This window comes from Colossoma macropomum, unplaced genomic scaffold (genome assembly GCF_904425465.1).
Source record: "Colossoma macropomum unplaced genomic scaffold, Colossoma_macropomum, whole genome shotgun sequence".
In the NCBI taxonomy this organism is placed as follows: domain Eukaryota; kingdom Metazoa; phylum Chordata; class Actinopteri; order Characiformes; family Serrasalmidae; genus Colossoma; species Colossoma macropomum.
Window position 1 is genome coordinate 21,876,582 of NW_023494806.1, and position 22,698 is coordinate 21,899,279.

General features: G+C 40.6%; 1 protein-coding gene across 1 annotated transcript in view; it reads left to right on the forward strand.

Annotated features, from left to right (window-relative positions):
- Window positions 1-21,680, forward strand: part of tmem8b (transmembrane protein 8B) — a 70,868-nt gene extending 49,188 nt beyond the window's left edge. The window contains exons 5-9 of the mRNA XM_036599150.1: window positions 1,310-1,452; window positions 7,248-7,426; window positions 7,685-7,831; window positions 9,362-9,478; window positions 20,532-21,680. Of these exons, the coding sequence (XP_036455043.1) occupies window positions 1,310-1,452; window positions 7,248-7,426; window positions 7,685-7,831; window positions 9,362-9,478; window positions 20,532-20,867 (922 nt within the window). The 3' untranslated portion in view covers window positions 20,868-21,680. The remainder of the gene's footprint in view (window positions 1-1,309; window positions 1,453-7,247; window positions 7,427-7,684; window positions 7,832-9,361; window positions 9,479-20,531) is intronic.
- The last annotated feature ends 1,018 nt before the right edge of the window (window positions 21,681-22,698 follow it).

A 22,698-nucleotide genomic window follows, 5' to 3' on the forward strand; every position in this document is an offset into this window, starting at 1 on the left:
TGCAAAATGTCTATTTATTTGAGTTTAACATACTGTAAAAATATAACATAAAATAATAAATGTGACATAAGTTTGCAAAATTCACATTTCATGTTTTATATTTTTCCTAATATATTAAAGCAGCAAATAAGCAGTAATTGTATATTGTCCAGAAGTGTGTTCTCTGTAGACTTATTTTAACTTAAAAATCAACAAAACATATCATTTGACCACAAGTGCCCAAACTTTTGCATATGATTGTACATTTATAGGAATAGTCTGGTGGCAAAATCACATTCACACAATTCAACACAGTTTGAGGCAAGTGTGTGATTATTTAGGCTTGCAGTTTGCTAGATGGTGAGGTTTAAGCTTCCAGCACTTGTTAGCTACTTTAGCCTTATAGCTCCAATGCAAAACTGAAGAAGTAAACTTCAGGCACCAAATGTCTCAACCAATTAACTACATTTGTTGTAAGAGGGAACATTGTGTAAATTAGATTTTTGTCTGAGGAAGTGTTTTCAAGTTATGCAGTGTGAGGCTTTTGATGAAATATAAAGACTCTCACTGTATCCTTTCTGCCGGTGATTGCTATATACTATCGAGCTGGATTTGCTTCTTTGAGATGTATCAAGGCCAAGCCAGTCTAGTCCAAAGTCTTTCAAACACAGTGCTCAAACAGTTTAGCCTTTTCAAAACACTAACACAAATTGGACATCGAGGTAGAGAGTTCAGGCAAAGTTTGAAAACGTTGTTTAAAATTGCCAACAGAAGCTGTTAAGTACTTTCACACTATCACAATGGGGAATACACCCCCGTATCTGCTTGCTTCTGAAGATGTAAAACATTGTCCTTAAACACAAGGTCACCTTTCATCTCAGAGTTTTGTCCTGTTTTGTGGTTATGCGGAATCCGAAGACATGGTTCAACTTCTGAACTCTGCTTCAACTTGCGGATGATTTGTTGTTCCTCCACTCCAGCTTTTCTCAGGCTGGAAATTTGAATATGCCCTTCTCTCAAAGTCAGAGGAAGGTTGCTTAAAACAGGTTCCTGAAAGGGAATTTATATATGTAAGCTTATTGGGGAGCTTGCATTGCACTCTTAGACATGAAGGTGCCCACACAGATTCTTTGGAGCAATGCCATGGAAGAACAATGCTTGGTTCAGTATCCAGGACCTTTTCGAACCTTTGTTTTTTTCCAAATCTTCTGGGGAAAAAGACTGAAGTATTAGTGGTTCTTCTATGGAAGTGCTCCAAAGTACCCTTTTTAGCACCTTTATTTTTAAAAGTGAGCATCTCTGTTAACATCCTTATTGTTGTCTGTTGCAGGTTTGAGGCATGCACTAATATAACAGCAGAGGTGTATCTTCGCTCATACCTGACCCCATGCATCAATGACTGCGGCACTTACGGCCAGTGCAAGCTCCTCCGCACCAACAACTACCTGTATGCTGCATGCGAGTGTAAAGCAGGTGACTAGTCTTGAACTTTAAATCTACTTTTCCCCTGAGAATTTGTCTTGGTTGTTAGAAAGGCATCAGCTGAATTTGATCCCTAAATGTTGCAGTTATCACTGGCGAATATTTGTCACCTGTAGCTCACTGGAACAAGAAATGTCCAAAAGTGTGTAGACACCCCTTCTAATTAGTCAATTCAGTGGTGGTGATAGGAACCAGACAGAAAGTTTTTACGAGAATTGTTATGAATATGCCGCCTGAGGGCCTGAGATGAGTTTTATGATGAGGTTTTGGCCTAAAATGTTCTTTTTCTTTAATCTGTTCATGTTTGCAAGGCTAAATAGCCCCCAAAGAAAACCTATTTTTTTCAGATTTGTCACATATTTTATCATTATTAACATTACATATAAAAACTCAGGAGACACGTTTAGATTCACTGTTCATTTTGGATAATAAATAAAGTTCCTTACAATAAACCATTTCACATCAGAATACACTTTGTTTACATCTTAATAATTGAATTATGCAGACTTTTTGAAAAATTGGAATTGCCTTTAAGTTGCATTCATTACACAGCTTGTACAGAGAGATTCACTCGAAAGAGGCCCCGAATATTCTGTAATAACTCTCGCTAGGACAAAGCAATCTGAGCGAAACAACATGCAATGTGCTCCTCAGTATATGGAGCTTTAAAGAAGCTGGGATGCCCCTGTGTCGGAGCGATGAGAAAGGTGCCAGACAGCCGTCGTGACGTTTAACCTCTGTTTGCAACTTCTGGGTGCATACCCCCATACCCCTTCATGTGTCTGGCAGAAAACGGAGATCACTTCCAGCATCACATGTAATGCAATTGATTACACATACGTCAAGGTATGTAGTGTATTATTTTGGTTCAGATTGCTTCATCCTAAAAGGAGTTACAACAGAGTATTCAGGGCCTCTTTCGAGTGAATCTTCCTGTATAATCTCCATAGAAAAGCATTACCAATAGAATGGAACACTCTAAAGCAGCTTCACTTGAGCCTAAGGTCAAGTCAGCTAGAAGGATATAAGGCCCCTCAGCATTCGGCTGTGGAGCAGTGAAACTGCATTCTCTGGAGTGATGGAGCTCCATTCAATACCTTTGGGATGAGTTGGAGTGGCTCTTTGTGATCAGTCCTCACTAAAGCTTCTGTGGCTGAATGCAATCAAATCCTCATAGCAATGTTAGCATAATGTGTACATGACTTTTATGATGTCTGTAAGCAGAACTGTAGCATTTGAATTTGATGAAAAGTTGATGTTGTGCATACAGACTGAGAAAAACATCCTTTACATTTTTGCTGTATTTTGTTATTGTTTTCCATCAAAACAACGTGACTGTCATTATGTAAATAAATAGTCAATATCAAAATGACAGTAATAATACTAGACCTCTAAGGGTTAAACTCATTCAGGAATATAATGCTAAGAATTATCTTTCAAAATGGTTTTGAAAAGTATCTACATATATATCACATTCTCATTCATAATAATGTATTCTTTTCCTTTTATCTCCGCACATCGCAATCAGTTTAAAGGTTAATGCGATTTTAATCGCCGAGATATTTCATAATTTCGTCGTAATCGCCCCTCTCCACAGTCGAACGCCAATCAAAGATAATTGGCAGGTTAAGTCGGATGATTCAGCCGCACGTATGTCACTCATGTCTCCATGTGAATAAGAGATCACGAATCAAACAGTTGCTTAATTAGAGGACGCACGATAAAGCTGGGAAATATGCTAATCAAGGCCTCTCAATTACTTCTCCATTATGGAGCAGTTCGCGAATCACTTTTTGTCTCCCCCTCTGGATTGTGGCTTGCTAGCGCTGTAGTCAGCCACGTATTCGCTTCTACCCCTTTAATGAATATTTGCGGGGGCAAACAGCTGGTGTTGAAAAATTTCCCCTTTAATTTCCCTCTGATTCCTTCCACAAGAGCAGGCTTTCTTCTCGAGTATCTGAAGAAGCGCCGCGTGATCGTCTTTTTTGACATCCAATTAATCTTCAGTCAGGCTGAGCTTCTGAAATGAGGATATATATATTTTTTTGGGTGTTGATTAGGCAGTCATAATCAAAGCGACTGTTTTGGTTCTTATTTGCTCATATTTTATGTGTGAGGTAAGAGTTGGTGAGAAAAGAGTGCAGTGCACCTCTTTCCTCACACTGTTTACATCACTGCAGGCTTACAGCATCCAATCTATATTTATGAAGCTGTTTACAAAGACCCACAGATGAGCTTGCAAATGTGTGCCTGAATGTGTGCTTCTCTTGTTTTGGTGTTTGACGAGGATGTGTAGGTAATTTGGAGGCATGTATGTGTTATGATATGCATGTGTGCGCTACTTTAAGGTCATCTATTGCTGACACAGTCATTCTATTGCACACACAGATTGTATAATCTCCATAGAAAAGCACTGCCGGTAGAATGGGATGCTCTGGAGCAGCTTTACACAAGTCTCAGGTCACAATACCCAATGCCAAGCATCGGATAGAGGGGTATAAAGCCCCTCAGTTTTTCTGATACCTTTGGGATGAGTTGGAGTGATCTAGAACTAATCATCCAACATCAGTACATCATCATCATCATCATCATCATCATCGTCATTAACCGCTTAGTCCAGCTAGGGTCACGGTAGCAATTGGAAGAGCAGAGAATCCCAGACGACCCTGTCCCCCGCAACTTCCTCCAGCTCATTCCCGGGGACCCCAAGCCGCTCCCAGGCCAACCTGGAGATATAATCCCTCCAGCGCGTCCTAGGACGACCCCGGGGTCTTGTCCCTGTAGGCCGTGCCTGGTACACCCCCACCGGGAGGCGTCCAGGGGGCATCCGGATCAGATGCCCGAACCACCTCAGCTGGCTCCTCTCAATGCGGAGGAGTAGCGGCTCTACTCTGAGCTCCTCCCGGATGGCCGAGCTCCTCACCCTATCAAATAGAGTGTAGCCTGCCACCCTGAGAAGAAAGCTCATTTCCGCCGCTTGTATTCGCGACCTCATTCTTTCAGTCATTACCCATAGCTCATGACCATAGGTGAGGGTCGGGATGTAGACCAACCGATAAACAGAGAGCTTCGCCTTATGGCTCAGCTCCCTCTTCACCACTACAGTCCGGTACAGTCTCCTTTCTAGCACCTTGTCCAAGGGTACTGTTCCCGAGGTCCATGCAATATTGCAGAGGCGTGCCAGCCACAACAGCCCCACAATATCCAGAGCCTTAAGCATCTCTGGACGAATCTCATCCACCCCCAGTGCCTTGCCACTGAAGAGCTTGCCAACTACCTCAGTGACCTCCACCAGGGAAATGGAGCTTGACACGCCAGAAGCCTCTGGCCCTGACTCCCGTGAGGGAGGCATATCTCCCGGATTAAGGAGTTCCTCAAAGTGCTCCTTCCACCGACCGACAATATCCTCATTTGAAGTCAGAGCCTCCCCACCCCTGCCGAATACAGCTTGGGCGCAGCCACCCCGACCACTCCTGAGTCACCGGACAGTTGTCCAGAACCTCCTTGAGGCCAACCGAAAGTCTTTTTCCATGGCTTCTCCAAACTCCTCCCATGCCCTGGATTTTGCTTCTGCCACCTTTTTTGCCGGTCGGTACCTATCTGCTGAGTCGGGAGTCCTCCGGGCCATCCAGTCCCTAAAGGCCTCTTTCTTCAGCTTGACGGCCTCCCTCACCACCGGTGTCCACCAGGTGGTTCTTGGGTTACCGCCCTGACAGGCACCCACAAGCTTTTGGCCACAGCCATGCCTGGCAGCTTCCACAATGGAGGTTTTGAACAGGGTCCATTCAGACTCCATGTCTCCTACCTCCTGCCGGACATGAGAGAGCTCTCCCGGAGGTGGGAGTTTAAATCATTCCGAACAGGGGCCTCCGGCAGTCATTCCCAGCACACCCTCGCTATTCGCTTGGGCCTACCGGGTCTGACCATTAGTCTTCCCTGCCATCTGATCCAACTCACCACCAGGTGGTGATCAGTCGACAGCTCAGCACCCCTCTTCACCCGAGTGTCCAGAACATACGGTCCCGAGTAGATGAAACGACAACAAAGTCGATCATTGACCTTTCAGCCAAGGAGCTCTGGTACCACGTACACTTATGAACATCCTTGGGTTGGAACTTGGTGTTCGTTATGGACCATCCATGCCTAGCACACAAGTCCAATAACAATTCACCATTCGGGTTTAGATTGGGCAGGCCATTCTTCCCAATCACGCCTCTCCAGGTCTCCCAGTCATTGCCAACATGAGCATTGAAGTCTCCCAGTAAGACTATGGAGTCTGTAGACGGGACCCTTTCCAGAACCCTGCCCACTTGCTCCATGAAGGCCGAATACTCCAACCTGCTGTTGGTGCATAAGCACACACAACAGTCAGAGTTTTCCTCTCTGCGATTTTAATTCGCATTGAGGCGACGCTCTCGTCCACTGGGACAAACTCCAACTGCACGGCTGCCAGCCGGGGACTCGTGAGTATCCCCACACCCGCCCGGCGCCTCTCACCCTGTGCAACCCCGGAGTAGGAGAGGGACCAACCCCTATCAAGGAGTTTGGTTCCAGAGCCGACACTGTGGGTGGAGGCGAGCCCAACTATATCTAGTTGGTACCTCTCAACCTCCTGCACAAGCTCCGGCTCCTTCCCCCCCCAGTGAGGTTACATTCCACGTACCAAGAGCCAGTTTCTGCCGCAGGGGCCTAGGCCACCAGGGCCCCCCCCGCAATCTCCCACTGCCTATACGGCACTGCACTGCTCCCCCATGCTGGACCTTGCGGGTGGTGGGCCCACATTGGCAGGGTACACAATTGTCTGTGTCCATTTTTTATTTTTCACATCAGTACATGACTTCAGTAATGTTCTTGTGGTTGAATGCAATGAAATCCTCACAGCTATGTTCCAATATATAGTGTAAAATCTTTCCAGAAGAGCAGAGGCAGTTACTGCAGTAAGGAAGGAACAAACTCCCTATTAATACACTTGATTTCAGAAGAAATGTTTGATGAGCAGGTGTATACAAACTTTTGGACATGTAGTGCGTATTATGTTGTGTTTCACCTTGTAGTAACCAAGCTGTGAAAAAAAAATAATAATAATAATTTCTGTAAAAATCAGCAGCAGGAATACTAGACAAAATCCGTTAATTAACAGTAAAAGTATCTTTTCTCAATGATGGTAAAAATCTGTTAAATTACAGTCATTTAATTTCTTAGAGATACTGCCTTGTACTGTACAGCTTCACTAGAATAAAAATAAACACATTATAGTAAACGCAAATGTCTGAAATAAAAGTGATCATTTGCATTATTTTTTTTTAAATTGACATTCTATTTCTGTAGATTAACAACAGCAGTGTTAAAAATACAATATATGTATGGTTTATTTGTACGCTTTCATTTTTTTTTCTTTAAAAATGGCATTGACCTTACATTTTGCAGTACTTTGGCAGAGAAAATACTTTCTTTGAAGGCAAATTAGTAATTTAGTTGTCAGTCATAAAGATCACATCTTCATGGTCAAATCAAAAACTCCATTACTCTTCTACATTTACACTGTTTGAAGATGCAAGGAGAATATTTTCACACAGATGATCTAAAATTAAAATTAAAATTTTAGACGAAAATTAAGAATGTTTTTCTTTCTCCTATAAAGTTGTCAGAGATATGAGGTTTCGTTATGACAGTGGCATTATTTTAACATTGTGGCTGAGTAATTAAGCTGCATCTAACACTAGTATTTGCATCAGGGCCTTCTACAAAACTCCGTCCAAAACAATGTGTGTTTATGTCTGTCCTAGGCTGGGACGGCTGGGGTTGTACAGACAATACAGAGGCTTATTCGTATGGATTTCAACTACTGTCCACCCTGCTGCTCTGTCTGAGTAACCTGATGTTTGTTCCGCCCGTGGCCATCGCCATCCGCAGCCATTATCTGCTGGAGGCCTCCGTCTATATCTTCACCATGTTCTTCTCTACTGTGAGTTCTCCTGTGAATACTGTACTATCTATGCATGACTGAACAAGTGTGGCATGTTGACTATAGTGGAACCTGGTGACACAAGTAGGATGGGTTTGCAATGCAGAACATTGTATATTTGCTGCTACTGGATTGCTATTACTAGTGATTATATATGAATTATTATTAATATGTTAATATTATTAATATGTTCACTGTTAATTTCAATATAAGGCAACTCAATTGTCTTTCAAACTCTCTTTTTTTCACTTTCTGTAGTTCTATCATGCGTGTGATCAGCCAGGCATTGTGGTTTTCTGCATTATGGAATACGATGTCCTCCAGTTCTGTGATTTTCTCGGCTCCCTCATGTCTGTATGGGTCACTGTCATTGCTATGGCCAGACTCAAATCCATCATCAAGCAGGTAAAATTCACTTGGCAAGAATGCATATTTTATCCAGTATTGCGTGAAATTCAGATAGCATCCTTTACTTATTTCATTTCCAGTCAAGGTCATTTTTCAATGCCAAGAAAAAATAGGCACAAAATATATATTTAACAGAATATTACATAAACACCTCAAAAACTAAATAATGATAAAGATAATATCTATTTTTTCAGTATTTATTGTGTTCACCATTTGCCTTTATTACCGCTTCCATTCCTTTCAGGAGTTTAGCTTCTTTAGCTTACTTTTAGCTTCTCAAAGAAATCTTCACAGATACTGTTCCACACCTCCAAAGTTCAGTCTTAGAAGTTGGTTGCATTTTCTGCTTCTCACAATTCAAGTAATCCCAAACACATTCAATGATGTTGAGGTCTGGACTCTGGGGCGGTCAGTCCGTTATTCTGAGAACACCAGCAGCTTCTGTGTTTGATTTTGCAAACTTTTTTCTCTTTTATCCATTTCCTTTTTCCCAGTAACTGCTTTCCTGACAGATACACATACTTTCAGACTTGAGTCTTCTCACAGTGGAAGGATGGACAGAAATACCTCTGGATTTTTCCATCAAGAGTGGAGCTTGATTTTCTCCTCTCTCTCAAAGATGAAAGCTTTAAGAACTGTTTTTCTGATAGTGACAGTTTGATGGTCTGCCAGGTCTTGCAAGTTTGTTAGGAGTACTATTTTCTCTATAACTTTGAAATAATTTAATTTAAGAAACTCCTGTTCACTTATTTTCATTTGACTATTCCCTTCCAGGTGCAAGTGGATATCTAATATCCCCAGAAACATCTGAAAAATAAATAACTTGTACTTAATGGCCGTTTTGCCTGGAAATGAAATAAATGAAGGGTGTTCTCTGACTTTCATTTAGAAGTGTAATATAAATATATGAATGTCAGCAATCTGTTACGCTTGTCTTTGTGGGTAATGACGTCTGGCAGTCGTTTTGCAGTAAACCCAGATGGAGTACTTTCTAAGCTAACTCTGTGTGTGTGTGTGTGTGTGTGTGTGTGTGTGTGTGTGTGTGTGTGCTAGCACGGGCCATTTCTTTGCTTTACTTATTGGCTTTTCCCCAGACTACAGCAGTCAGGAGGGAGAGAGAATTAAAGGAAGAAAGAATGGGGAGGAAAAGAGTTAGATTAATGTGAGGGCTTATAAGAGACAAAATGTGTGTGTCTGAGTGTGTGTGTGTGTGTATTTGTATCTGAGAGGATGTGGAAGACTCAGTCTAGGTGCAGCAGCTGCTCTCCTCCAGGGAGAATGAGTATGTGTTTGTTTTTGCTGAGAGCAGCAGTATGTGAGCACTAATCAAATCACCTACGTCACATCAGCACCGGTGTGGCAGCACTGGTGGGGGTGGAGGGGGCATTTTTATCAGAAACTGCCTACACTGCCTGTCTGGCTGAAGGTAGGCCCAGCAGGCTGCCCTTAATTGGAAGACATGTGGACATCTTTAACCCAGCCTAACCCATTCCAACACATTCTCTTTACTCCTTCTCTCTCTGCTAGGTGCTGTACCTGCTCGGGGCAATGTCTCTGTCCATGGCCCTGCAGCTGGACCGCCATGGCCTATGGAACCTGCTAGGCCCCAGCCTCTTTGCCTTGGGCATAATGGCCATTGCCTGGGTAAGAATCTTCAGAAACAGTGCTGAGCTGTTCACTGATTCATGACTTACCTGTCAAGATACTGTAAAGCTTCTCGAGAAGTGTTTTAGCAGCAGTGTATGGCATGTCTTTTGTCACTCTCCAACATGGGAACTTTCTAAGAGAAGGAAAACTTCTCAATTTTTCCATTTTTCCATCCACTTCTCTTGTATTTTTGTTATTTTACTTATGACATTCATGTGTTTTTATGTATCAAAAACAGTCATAATTTATTTTACATGTTTATTGTACAACCTCTCTTTATCCCTCAGAATGAAACTTGCTTGATACAGTGCCTTTAAGACTGATAGTTATGAATGAGCTCTGTTCTGATTGGCTGCCCAGTATTGTACCTCATTCAAAAAAAAGCAGTTCAAGCTGAAACACACCTTATAACTTCAATGTGAATGGGTAGAACTAAGGATCTGTAGGTTGACTGGGCAGATATATGTAAATGTCTTAGTTTTCATGACATTGCAAGAACAGTGAAATCAAACCAGGCTGTTTTGCAGCTTACTTTCCATTGTGGACTGGTACATTTTAAATGTTAACACTGTTTACTATTGTTGGATCTATTGTTTCAAAGAAAAGGGCAGAACATTTGGTTTTCCATGATAAGGGCTCTTGAATACAAGATTTTTGGACCATTGCTATTGGTCCATTCATCATGAATTGCTAACACAATGGAAAGAGCTGCTGGTGTTTCAAAGGGAATAATGAGGTTTTAATACAACACCAAGCAGAGTTGCCTACTCTCACAGTTTTGGCGTGAATCTCCCGATATTGGTTTCGTTGCAATGAAATCTTGAACCAGCGAATGGATGACCAACCTACACGCTATAAGCTACAAACAGCTATTTTATGTTCTTTCTGCATGATGACATCCTACTGGGTCAAATCAAAGGATATAATCGTAGGAAGAGTTTGGCTGTACCTCCTGCAGCTCTGCCCTTTTTATGTCACTTTCACAGCCAGAGTGTGTAAGCGGTGTGAAAGGGAAGCCGTGCAAGATTTTTCCCTGGCTTTAAAAACTGGAGCATCAGGGTTCTCTCTTCAAGATTGCTTTGATATCACTCCATCCCACAAGCTCAGTTACCGAAGCGCTCAAGTTCAAGTTGGTATCTGGGTTAGCGCTGTCTCCTCATCATCAGACACAACATGGCTGAGTTAGAGAAGAAAATGTGGACTAGTTGGGGGTCACTGAAGACTGGTTTAGGAACCACAGGTCTACTTATGATGGCTACAAGCTTGGGTTCAAGTTCTCACTCCAGCCACCTGAAAGTCTCACTTTAGTCACCTCACCAAAGTTGGCAACCTTACAGCAAGCATTTAAAAAATAGCACAGTCATTTCGTAGTAGGGGCATTCAGAGCCACAGAGATTAAAAGACACAGGTGTTGTTGCAGGGTCAGGACACTTCAGCTTGTGTGAAAAATAAGTTTCTGTATTTGGAAAAGATTTGGCAAGACATTGCCTCCACACTAAAAGTAGGCTTGGCAGTTTTTCATAGATTCACTGCTGCCACTGCTGACTCGAGAACAAGTTGCACACATAAAGTTTAGAGAAGTTGCCAGCTAGAAAAAGACTAAGACAAATATAAAGCCTTTCTGTTCGACTCTGTAGTAATTGCTTGTATAAAATGCTTTGTGGTAGAAGATGCCGCAGTGCACCAGTCTATGTTTATGATCCTCTCAGTCTTAGCAGTAAAGTGCTAATGCTAAGCGCTAGTTCTGGCCCTTCCTCCACCCAGCCCCCTTGAGCATGTAGCACATTTTAATTTGTGATTTGTTTGGTCATTTTGGGTCACTTGATCTAGTGTGTTGTTCTTTGCTGGGGACATACTAGCAGGGAGTAATGCAGCACACGTTTATCTTGGCTAACGCGCATGAGCGTGCTAGCTAAGATAAACGGAGGGCACTGACATTACCTTATCCAGACGGTATTAGTCATGCCCTTATAGTTCCATTACCAGTCAGCTTGTTCTTTTCACTAACTCCTCTCCGGGCCATAATGTGTTTCCTGAAGTGAGCAGATAAAAAATAATGGGTGTTGGGAGAGGAGGGGGCTTAGCCGTAGCCTCTGACACCAAAGCGTGATGTGAACATTGGCTTTAGAGAAGCCTCCCTTGAGTCGAACGCAGTGGTGGATATGAGGCAGGATAAAGTGGAGAAGAGTGAGTGGTGTCTCCATGAGGTGAAGTGAAACTGATGAGCATGAATCATTTGCTGAATGTGCCTAGCAAGTTACGCTAATCGATTTAGGGGTGGAGAAGAGACTGGTCTATATCTGCTGTTCTTGGAGGACAAAGACTAGAGAGACTAGAGAAAAGTCAGAAAGCCCGACATTTTCCTTGTGTGATTATTTTTTTCCCTTACCTCCATGTTTATGTTGAAAACATGAGCTGTAAATGAGGTTTTGAATAAAGTATAGGCACCAGCGTACCCAGCAGGCAACAGACATTTCATTACATGAAAATGGATGAGCTCATACATACAGAAAAGGGAGAAAGTTTTTTAAGCTGTGCAGCAGCTGCCATTTACTTCGAGGCACAAAATATTGTTACAGCACAGTTGCATGAAAGTAATATTTACTGTATATTTAATCATGACTAGATTTTTACATACTACGTACTACATCTCACTTTTGTTTTGTCACGCTGCTTTTTGTTACAGCAAATAGATGTACCTTGTTCTGTTTGTATTGTTGTGAAGGCCAATATTAAAGGGCCCACATCATGGAAAAAGACTTTCCTTGTTTTATTGAAATGCAGTACACTGGAAAAGTGGAAGTGTTTTTGAGATCTCAATTGATGTGAAATTTTGCTTTACATAGTTTCATGCGAAGTCATGTGAGTTGAATAAATCCAGTTAAATTGCTTGTTACTATACCAAGCAACCATTATTCACAGTGTAAGATGAAAACTTTCTCAAAATTTTCCACACCCTACACTGGTAGGAGTAAAGGTACTGTGCAGATACACCAATGTACAAACAATGTAAATGTACTTTCAAAGGTACAACAGTGGTTTCAAGGTCCAGTTGTGTGTCTTAAATAAGTTTTTCCAGGTGAAAGTACATATTTGTACCTTTTCATAACCTAATGTTTTAAAACAGAACATTTAAAAAACCTGGAGACAAAACAGGATGTGTGGAATCAATACAATTTAGAAAATATAACTTCAACGGATTAAGGGACAATTATGTTCCCTGACTAAAGGTACTGAGATGTACCCTTGAGGGTACCAGAAAGGGGGGTACTGCCTCAGTGACAGTTTCACACCTTTATTTCTGAGAGTTTTGAACCTGCTGTTTTTGTGATGTCACAAAAAACACACATTTACATATATCTGCCTGTTTAGCCTACATCAGATTAGCCTTGCCCATTCACTTAGAGGTTATAAGGAGTGTTTAGCCTGGATTCCTTTTTGAATCAGCCAGTCAGAACAGAGGTAATTTACTTATATCAGCCTGGAAAAACAAGCTCTTTTTTGTAGAATATGGACCATCTAATACAATGTAATATTCTTGATCTATATATGGGCTGCAAATGATGTATATATGGAAATTCAAGGGTAACCACTGACAAGCGCTAGCAGGCTAAATACCAGCATAATCAAAGCCTTTGTCGTGCTATTCCTCATAGTTTTGGTACTTAATAGCCGTATGTTAATGCCTTTAGCTAATGTCTTCATCTTTCTTTCTCTGTCTGCATCCCACATAGACAAATCTCAAAGCATTCATCTTTGTGGTTTTCAGGTATGTTTTTTTTTCACTGAAAGCTGAAAATACAATTCATCTAGCCTGCAAAGCACCATGACCGCACAGCGTGAATATGTTGTGCTTATCTATTAAGGATCATTAATATCAGCTTGTTTATCGTGTTGTTTCGGCAAGGCTTAGCATGGTGAATGTGCGCAGACTAGCTCAAATTAGATCAGTGGAGCAGAGCAGAGGGCTGCAGTCGTGTGGAAGCAATGTGTGACGGGAAGAGGAGGATAGAGAGACAAAGTGGGATGAAATGAGAGAGAGGGAGAACAAGTGAGACAAAGAAACAGAGAGAGAGAGAGAGAGATATGTGATAAATTAGAATAACATCATTGCCATTGTTTTTAGCGAGCGCCTTCCTGAGGCCTGCCCACATTTTTAGCAAAAATAGCAACAAAAGTTGAACTTTTACCTCAATCATGGCTCTGAAAGTAAAGAAATAAATATTTCAGGAATAGCCTTTCATATGGCAGAGCGCCTGCAGAAAACATGAGCGGGCTTGATAGTGTGAACGGAATCATAACGCTGCCAAATATAGCTGAGCCATATGAGCCGCTCTTGCTCCGCAGCGTGGTTTAATTGTTTTCAGCATCGAGCTGTGAGAAAAGCGGTAGCTAAATTTGAGGCGCAAAATGCCAGAATTCCAACCTGGCAAGTGTCAAGGAAGCATCGATTCATGCTCCATCTGATCAATATCCGCTCTCTCTCAGATCTCTCACGAAGGTGGTAGATTAAGTCTATTTTACTGATGAATGCCTTTTCTGAATATACCGGATAAGTGAATGCATTTTGCGGAGCACTTTGTATTCAAGATTATGGATGTAGGCCACCTAATCCCACCTTTCATTTACAACAGATGATGAAGATGTTGAAAATTGAGCTGAATTGACTTTGCTTCCCTCCGGTAGCCAATCCGTTCTCATTTAGGAATTCACACTTTGAAGCCTTACTTAAAATAATTAAATTCTGGATTCTGGAAAATTCTTTTCTGGAACTGAATGCTGATTTTTTGCCACATTTTATATGGATACCCCTAATTATCACATTTTTCAATCACACCCATTGATAACAGGTGCATAAAATTAGGCACCTAGCCATGCAACCTCTAAACACTGGCAGAAGAATTGGTGATACCGAACATCTTCATCATGACTTTAAACATGGCGCTGTCATAGGATACCTCCTTTGCCACAAGTCTATTGTTTTTATTGTGAAATAGAAGCATCTAGAAACAACAACAGCTCAACCACACAGCGTTAGACCATGCGTACATGAACGCGAATAGTGCCAACATTAAAATTTGGTAGAGGAAGGATAATGGGCTGTATTTCAGGGTTTGGGCTCAGCCAGTAGCATACAAAGACATTTTAGATAGTTAAATGCTTTCAACTTTGTGGTAACAGTTCAGGTAAGGCCCTTTCCTGTTCAAGCATGACTGTGCCCCTGGGCACAAAGCGAGCCCCATATAGACATGATTTATTAGTACGGAGGAACTCTTTTGTCCATATAGTGTATCATTGTGTTATTTACCCAAGACACAAATTTCGAGGCTATAGTAATTTTCTAAAACAACAATGCTCTACTGGAGTAACATGTTTAAGTAATAAAAATCCAACTTTAATAAACTTTCTTTAAAGTTAAATTATGCATGATTATACACAGTGTTGGGGAAGTTATTCAAAAAAGTAATCATAATCCATTATAAATTACTAATTACTTCTGTCTGTAAAAGTAATCTCATTACTCATTAATTTACTCCTACCTTACTTTAAAACCCACACAAATCTGTACCTACAGGAAAACTAGTTAAGAAGGTTAGTAATCTACGGGTAGCAGTGAAAATGTCAAAACAAAACTAAAGTGTTATAAAGTGGAAGTTTAAACAGGGTGTCGCTCTTTCCAGTCTCAGTTTCTATTTCCCATAGCTTTTGTAATAGCTAGCTAGCGGGCCTTCAGTTGTGGTCCAGAGCAGCAGGAAAATGATTCAGTTTAGCACGTTCTCTTTTGAGTGGCTTAAAAACCTTTAAAAACCTTCAGCACTCCCCTGTTCACTGAGAAAAGTTCCCGTTGTCAAGACGACGGTTAAAAAGACCCTGTTTCTGCTATAGAGTTGCCAGATTAGGTGGGATAAGCATTTTAATTTGCTATGAAATAATTATTTAACAGCAAATTTTCATTACTTTGTTGTATTTCAATTATGTTTTATTTATTAGCAAAATAAATCAATACAATGTATTGATTAGTGCAATAATAACAATAATAATTAAGCCAACAATAAGTATAAAAATGTTTTTGTTTCTATGCTGTTACTAAAATTTTTATATTCAGGATATTATTTGAAAGATTATTAAAAACTGAAAATATTTCAATAGTTGCAGCCCTATATGAAATGTGTGTCCATTTTTTATGACTGCACTCATTTCAAGATACATTTTCATGTAACGATTTGGTACAGCTTACACTTCAGCATTCTGAAAACAAGCATTTAAAATTTTTAGAGTATTACCAATATACCAATATCTATATATACACACATCAAAGCGAGACACTACATATAGAGATATTTAGTTCTCAATGACTAGCAAAAGAAATTGTGGATCGTGTTCAGAACATCCTCAGATATATTCTCTTCCCTAGATATGAATTTGTGACAGAGGCTTTTCCAGTGCATGAGCACGAGCAAGATGGTACAGCGCATGAGATATAGGCATCAATCACAGATGACACCTTTAGCATGGGCTACGCAATGAACCACAAAGAACAGAACCCGAGAAAGTGTCGCAATGTAGAACAGCTCAAGTCAGGCATTGCCAATTAATGAAAATGTTCTGCTTTGCGGTGGGCAGAAGCCTGCTCGGCTCATTGAAAGGCAAGAGAGGGAACACAATCCGAACACACAGTGTCAAAAGTTTAAGAATAAAGGAAAAACGCTGGAGAAGACTTCTTGGACGCGAGAATAAAAGGTTGGACATAGTGTACTAGCTGTGTGGGTGTGGAAATAAAAGAACAGGGCGAAGCACAGCTGATAAGTCATCTGAAAATCCATCAAAAACCCAACTTTCTGTTGAAAATGTATAATAGCTGTCAAGGATCATCTGTATTTTGCTGACAGGAAAGGCCTATTTGACTAAAAGAGGCATATTTATGAGAGAAAGATGGAGGGTTATGAAATAGTGGTAAATGCAACTTTAACTACATCTACATCTAACTGTTCTGTCACAGCTTGAAAAGTATTTACCTTTGATGTACAGATGTTTCATGTAATGGTTCAAATCAGGTGAAACTCCAAGTTGCTGTTTACTGTCATTCTATGAAAAAATAGGATGAATTAAGTTGTTATTGGAATAGTAATGGAATAGTTTCGTTAGATGCTTAATTTTTACCGCTTTCACTTTTTTCTCTCATAGTAGTATTGTACAGATGTTTAGGTGTCAAGCACCTCATGGAACTTGCTTCTAACTGACGGATTTGACTGACTGACTTACTGATTGAATCAGTTTTATCTCACAAGATTGATTGGACAATACAATGGTTGATTTCACTGTTAGTTCCTAATTATGTTAGTGGTTAATCTGACAAGTTAGGCCTTCAGGTCGGCTCCTGAAGTCCTAACCAATGGGAGTGGCTGCTTGGCGGTATCTACCTAGATAGTATGGAGAAAAAAAAACTTATAATTTTTCATTGAATGTTAAATCCTTTGTTTTCAGGCAAAACTTAACAAAGAAATTTGATTTTTTAACATAAATTTGTTTCATTTTTTTGTCACATAATGGTATTGTACAGATATTTAGATGTAATGCAAACCAACTCTTGGAAACGGCTTCTAACTGATTGACATAATGACTGACTCTTGCACCGAGAAGGAAGAGATATCACACATGTTGCCAATTACATATTCTGCTGGATGTACTAAAGTTTGAGCAACTCACAGTGACCAGTTTTGAGTCAATTTACCTCCATCTTTAAAATCAGGAATAAATTATCATGAGGTCTCAAAAGAGGCCTTTCCTTTTACAATGGCAGCATACGCAGTGGTTAGATGGAGGCATGTACCTCAAACATGTGCCTAACGAATGATTACTATCAGAATAATGCTGTTTAGACTCTCAGGACCAGATATATGTGTGAGAAAACGCAGTGGTGGGATGTGGCAGTGATATCTGTGCATAGTCTGTGTGTTTGTGTCATGTCATGGAGTAAAATAACACTTCTGAAGAATGTTTTAATAGGAAAAAAACTTATTTATTATCACTGTTCTCTGTTCATCACTGAACTTTCATTTTCTGTTTTGTTTCAAGCTTGTTAACGGCTGTTATTTCACTGTGCCTGTTGAACCTTACCCCTCACAACTGAGCAGTTAGTGGGTGGGGGTACGCATAGTTTAAGCTCTTGTCTTACTGAATCTTACAATGCATTTAGGTGCATTGTGGGCCCATTTTGCACTGCGCCTGCGCTTGTATGTACCTCTGGCCTTACATGTCATTGTTTTTTTTTACAATATGAACTCAATATTACAGATTTTGAAACATCTGCACTTCTTAAAATAAAGGTTCCTAAATGGGTTCTTGGCTTGGACATGCAGATTTGGGAAAACTTTTAAACTTGTAGAGGTTCTTTAAATTTTATAAAGGATCTTCACACTTTAAAGACACATCCACTGAAAGGTTCTTTTGGGAATGAAAAGTGGTTTATCTTTAGAGTTGCCCTAAGGAAACCTTTTTGGCACCTTTATTTTTAAGCATGTGCCTTAGTGGAGCAATATTCCTCCTCTAAAAAATCAAAAATAATGGACTCAATTGGTGTAATCACAGGCAGTCACCTGCCAAATATGATGTGTCAGAACACATTTAACATGTTCAGAGTTTAAACTGTCTGGCTTTTCATGGACAGTCTCTGTCTAGGCATGGATGACCTTGATAACTTTGGGTGAAATACTGGTTTGCATGGATAGTAGCAGAAATGCAGAGCGGAAATGGAAGAAAACAGGTGGATAGAAAGGAGAATGCATTATTCTTCTTTCTGTACATTCAGAGAGTAACAAGTTTGGTGTGTCTACAGAGTGTTTGGCAAGGCCGCATGCTGGTCAAAACTATCAGCATGGTAGCTGTGGAGAGCGCTCTGTGGCAAAATGGAGCCATGGCTTATCTCCCCAGCTTTAAATGTTACATTAGCATCGCAAAGGGTCAGACCATAACAGACGGTCCACTCTCCAGCGATATGGCCGGAGAAAGAATGGCACTAAATCTGAGAAGCTCCAGGTTTGAAAAAGCGCGTAGTTTTTTCATGATTGCATTTACAACTCTTCCCCCGATGCAGTGAGTGCTCTTGTGAAAAGCTGGTCCACGGTGAAGTGCTTGCATTACTGATAATGGCATCAATGAAAGCCCGAGTGATATGGAATAATGGAGTGCGTGGTGTCGAGGGAGGGAGCATGTGTGACTGGGCTTAGTGCTCCAGCTTGTAGCACTCTAACCCAGCAGTCTTCATAAATATCTGGACCCATGGAGGTTGAAGCACTTTACAGCTATGAATTCACCATGGCCACCAGCTTAAGTGTATGCATTTAACTGTGGAACCTAGAAGTATCTCTCAATGTGTTCCTGTCTTGTAGCTGGAATATGTGGATATATATGCAGCTAAATGTGGGCTGTAGTTCTGATATTTAACCATTGTTCTTATACCTATCATAACTATCCAAAAACATTTGAGCACAGCTGTTGCTCTTTACTTTGTGTGAAGATTTCATGATGAAATATCAACAGAATGCTCCAAAATCGCTTGGAATGAAACTATTGTGCATTAACTTACATTAAAACTAAATAATATTTTTGGCCTCTCTCCTAAAGTTGCCATTTTGAAGATTTTTCTTTGGACAGCGATGATGTTGTTGGGATGGGTCATACTTTATACAGTGCCATTATCACAATACTATTCATGCAAATTCATGGTTAAATATACATCCATTAGTAATCAATACAGCATTGCAATAAACAGACCATGACTGAATGCCTATAGTATGACCTAGGGCCTTACTTAGCATCCTATCATTAAATAAGAGTCATTGTTGTGCTAATGTCATGTATAACTTTGTCTGTATTTGTAACCTTGGGCAAAATCTTGTTTACTGCATTGAAGAAGGTAATGAACATCAAAGACTGGTGAGCACAAATGGAACAAAATATGTGAGAGGACAGGAGAATGTATTATTCTTGCTGCACATTTGGGTATATCAAGTACATCCTGTACTTTGGTCTGTTGAGTATGAGCAGGTAAAAAATTACATCAGTTTTGCACTTATCCTGAATGTCAGCGATCAACCAAGACAAGTCTGGTGTCTGAAGTTTACTTCTTTAGTTGTGTAATGGCTAATGTAGCTAGCAAGTAATGGAAGATTATATATCAATTAGCATTATACTAACTGCATGCCTGTTGTAACACGCTGGTGTTATACAGCGCCAAGTTAACAAATCTCAAATTATAATCTTGGACAAAATTCAGGCTCCAAGATGCAAGTTACTACTGTATTTAGCTAGGAGATATACTTTTCTTCATTTTATACATAACAGTATGTTTATGTTTTTAAGAGCTTACTTTTTCAAAAATGTCCACACAAGAAAAAAAATGACTATAAAAACGCTCACATGAGCAAAATAACATGATCAGAATACAGAGCATGAAACAGTAGCAGAGGTTTTATTTTAGCAGAGTGTATATTTTAAATGCAGTGCATATATTTAATTTACTTGTCTTAAAGACACGAGTATAACTAAATTCATTACACTACATTGTTACAGGAAAAAATGATCACATTGCAAATGTAACACATTGCATCAAGTTTGGATTGCGCTGACCACATGAAAAGCCAGGTGTAAACACACCAGGACGCACTGTGATCAGACTATGATCAGATCACTTAAACAAGAAAACTCAAGATGGAGTTTTATTCCATTAGGATTCCAAGAGTACAGCTTCTTGGTTATCAGTGCTTTTCTGTGATGCTTCCTATGTGCTACAGCTGTGCTTTGTACTCTGCTACTCAGCGCCAGAGACCATCTGAGCTCCTCAACCAGTGTGTTTAGTCAGCTGCAGTAGTATTTCATAAATAATACAGCGTCTAATAAAGCTAAACAGATAAGACACAGGTTTTACACTGCCCTCTGGTGGAAGTTAGAGCTGATACATTTCATCGTTCTTATGTATGTGAATGTATAACATCAGAAAGAAGCAAATTTGCATATAAAAATTCTAATTTACAATTACATTTTTTTTCAGACTGTGCGTACCATCCGCCGTCGCCGCTGCTATCCACCCACCTGGAAGCGCTGGGTCTTCTTCCTCTTCCCAGGCACCATGATCGCCACGTCGGCCGTGGCACTGTATGCCTTTGTGGAGACAGAGGAGAACTACTTCTACATCCACAGCATCTGGCACATGCTGATCGCAGGCAGTGTGGGCTTCCTGCTGCCACCACGCGCCAAGCCCGACGCCAAAGTGACCCCACTGAAGCGCCGCCGAGGCTGTGGCTACCAGCTCTGTGTCAACGAGCACGAGGAGATGGGCCTGGTGGATCCGGCCATCATCACCATCAACAGCATCTGCACCAGCTGATAACACTCCACACGCTTCTCAAACACACGGACATCTGTTTGCCTTTTCTCTCCTCCCTTTGGAATTGAAAAAAAAGGGAAAACAAAGCCAGAGAACTCGTCATCACACTGTAAATAAAATCGGACTGAGGGAACACGTAAATACACTTGAGTTGTTTTCTGTTTGTTATGTTTACTTTTGATTTCTTTATTGTTACTACTCTTATTAGCATTTTTTCCATTGCTGGTATGTTGGGATGGTTTGTGGTGGTAACAGTATTGCACTGTTGTTTCTTTTTAAGAAGTCTAAGCTGAACATGCTGCTGCTATTTGACGGTGACTGTACAGACGTGTCATGTAATTATTTATTGTTAACTCTGGAATCCAAAAAGACCAAAACTATTTTAGGGTTTGGCTGACATTAGAGAAGACAGTTTGTGGATATATATTTGAGTGGCCTCTTCCAAAGTCCACGCTTGTTGTTTACGTTCTTGCTTAAAGTTGACGTGAAACGGAAATCACAGCGCGTTTTCCTTTCATACAGTGATGTATTTCTGAGAGGAGGTCTACCACGTGGCCCAACAAAATATTGAGTTCCGGGTTGGGCAACGGCCTGTTTGTCACATACACATTCACAGAGTCAGGGAAATGTTTGTGAAAACATTCTAACCTGGTTGTAACATCAGATCAAAAGTACACTGGCCACATACAGTTTTGAGCTTGTGATAGCCTTTTGAGCTACGATGGAACTAATGTCGCCTCTTCAGTGACACATTTACTGTGGACGCAGCTATTCTGCAGAAACAACATCAGTATCTCAGTCCTTGCTCCCAGCAGTTAATTCAATGTACAGCAAAAACTCAGTTTTCAGATAAGTGTGTAGTTTTTTTTGCTATTCTTGTTCATTTTCTGTCAGTCAATTCGGGAGCTAATTAACAAAGCAAAGCGCTATAAAATTGCGTTTGTGATAATCTGGGCTTCTAGGTTATCGTGAGTTAGATAATTGTATTTGGATTTCAAATTTAGCAGTACCAGTCAGGCCTGGTCGGGTCAGGTCTCAAAGTTACTGGTACAGGTCGGATTTGGGCTTCAGTTTCATGCCTATGCAGGCCACTCAGTGTATTATTTAGGGTCTTGGTGCTCGCTGACCATTTCGCTCAATGATTGCTGGGGAAAAAAAAGGTGAAACATGACATTATTGGTTGGTCATTCCTCGCCTGCTGGTGCATCGTGACATAATCAAAATGAGAAAATGTTTTGGGCAAAAGTCACTACACTTTACCTTTTAAATGAAGAATTGTGCTTAATATGAACAGGTGCATGAACTAACAAGGTAATGTCAAATTTTGGCTTCTGGTTGACTTTAAGTGCATTCTGAGGCAGTGTCTGGAAAAGATTAGGACCACGTGTGCTGATCTGGTACAGCCAGTTGCAGAAGTTCCCACAATTTTAACTTTTTGTGAAAGTTTTTTTTTTTAAACTGTGGGATATAAACTTGGCCTATAGACCTCTGAACATGTGTTGTCATTCACATATCAGGTCTAGGCTGGTTTTCTCTATAGAAATCTTTTGAAAATCACTGCCATGTGGTTCACAAAATGTTCTAAAGCTGGTACGTTGTCATATCGACATTTTTCATTTGAACATTGCTGGATCCACTGAAGTATGGAGCCAAAACACAACTACTGCTACATGCAAGCGAACACTGCTGTGCACTGAGTAGATATTTTTATGACGGTGGCAACCTCCTAGTACAACCCCACACAAACCAGCAAACTTTGTCAAATGTGGTAGTTAAGTTGCTTTGGCAGTAGCAGCTAACAGTTTGAATAGCTGACGTTGGTATAACAGTG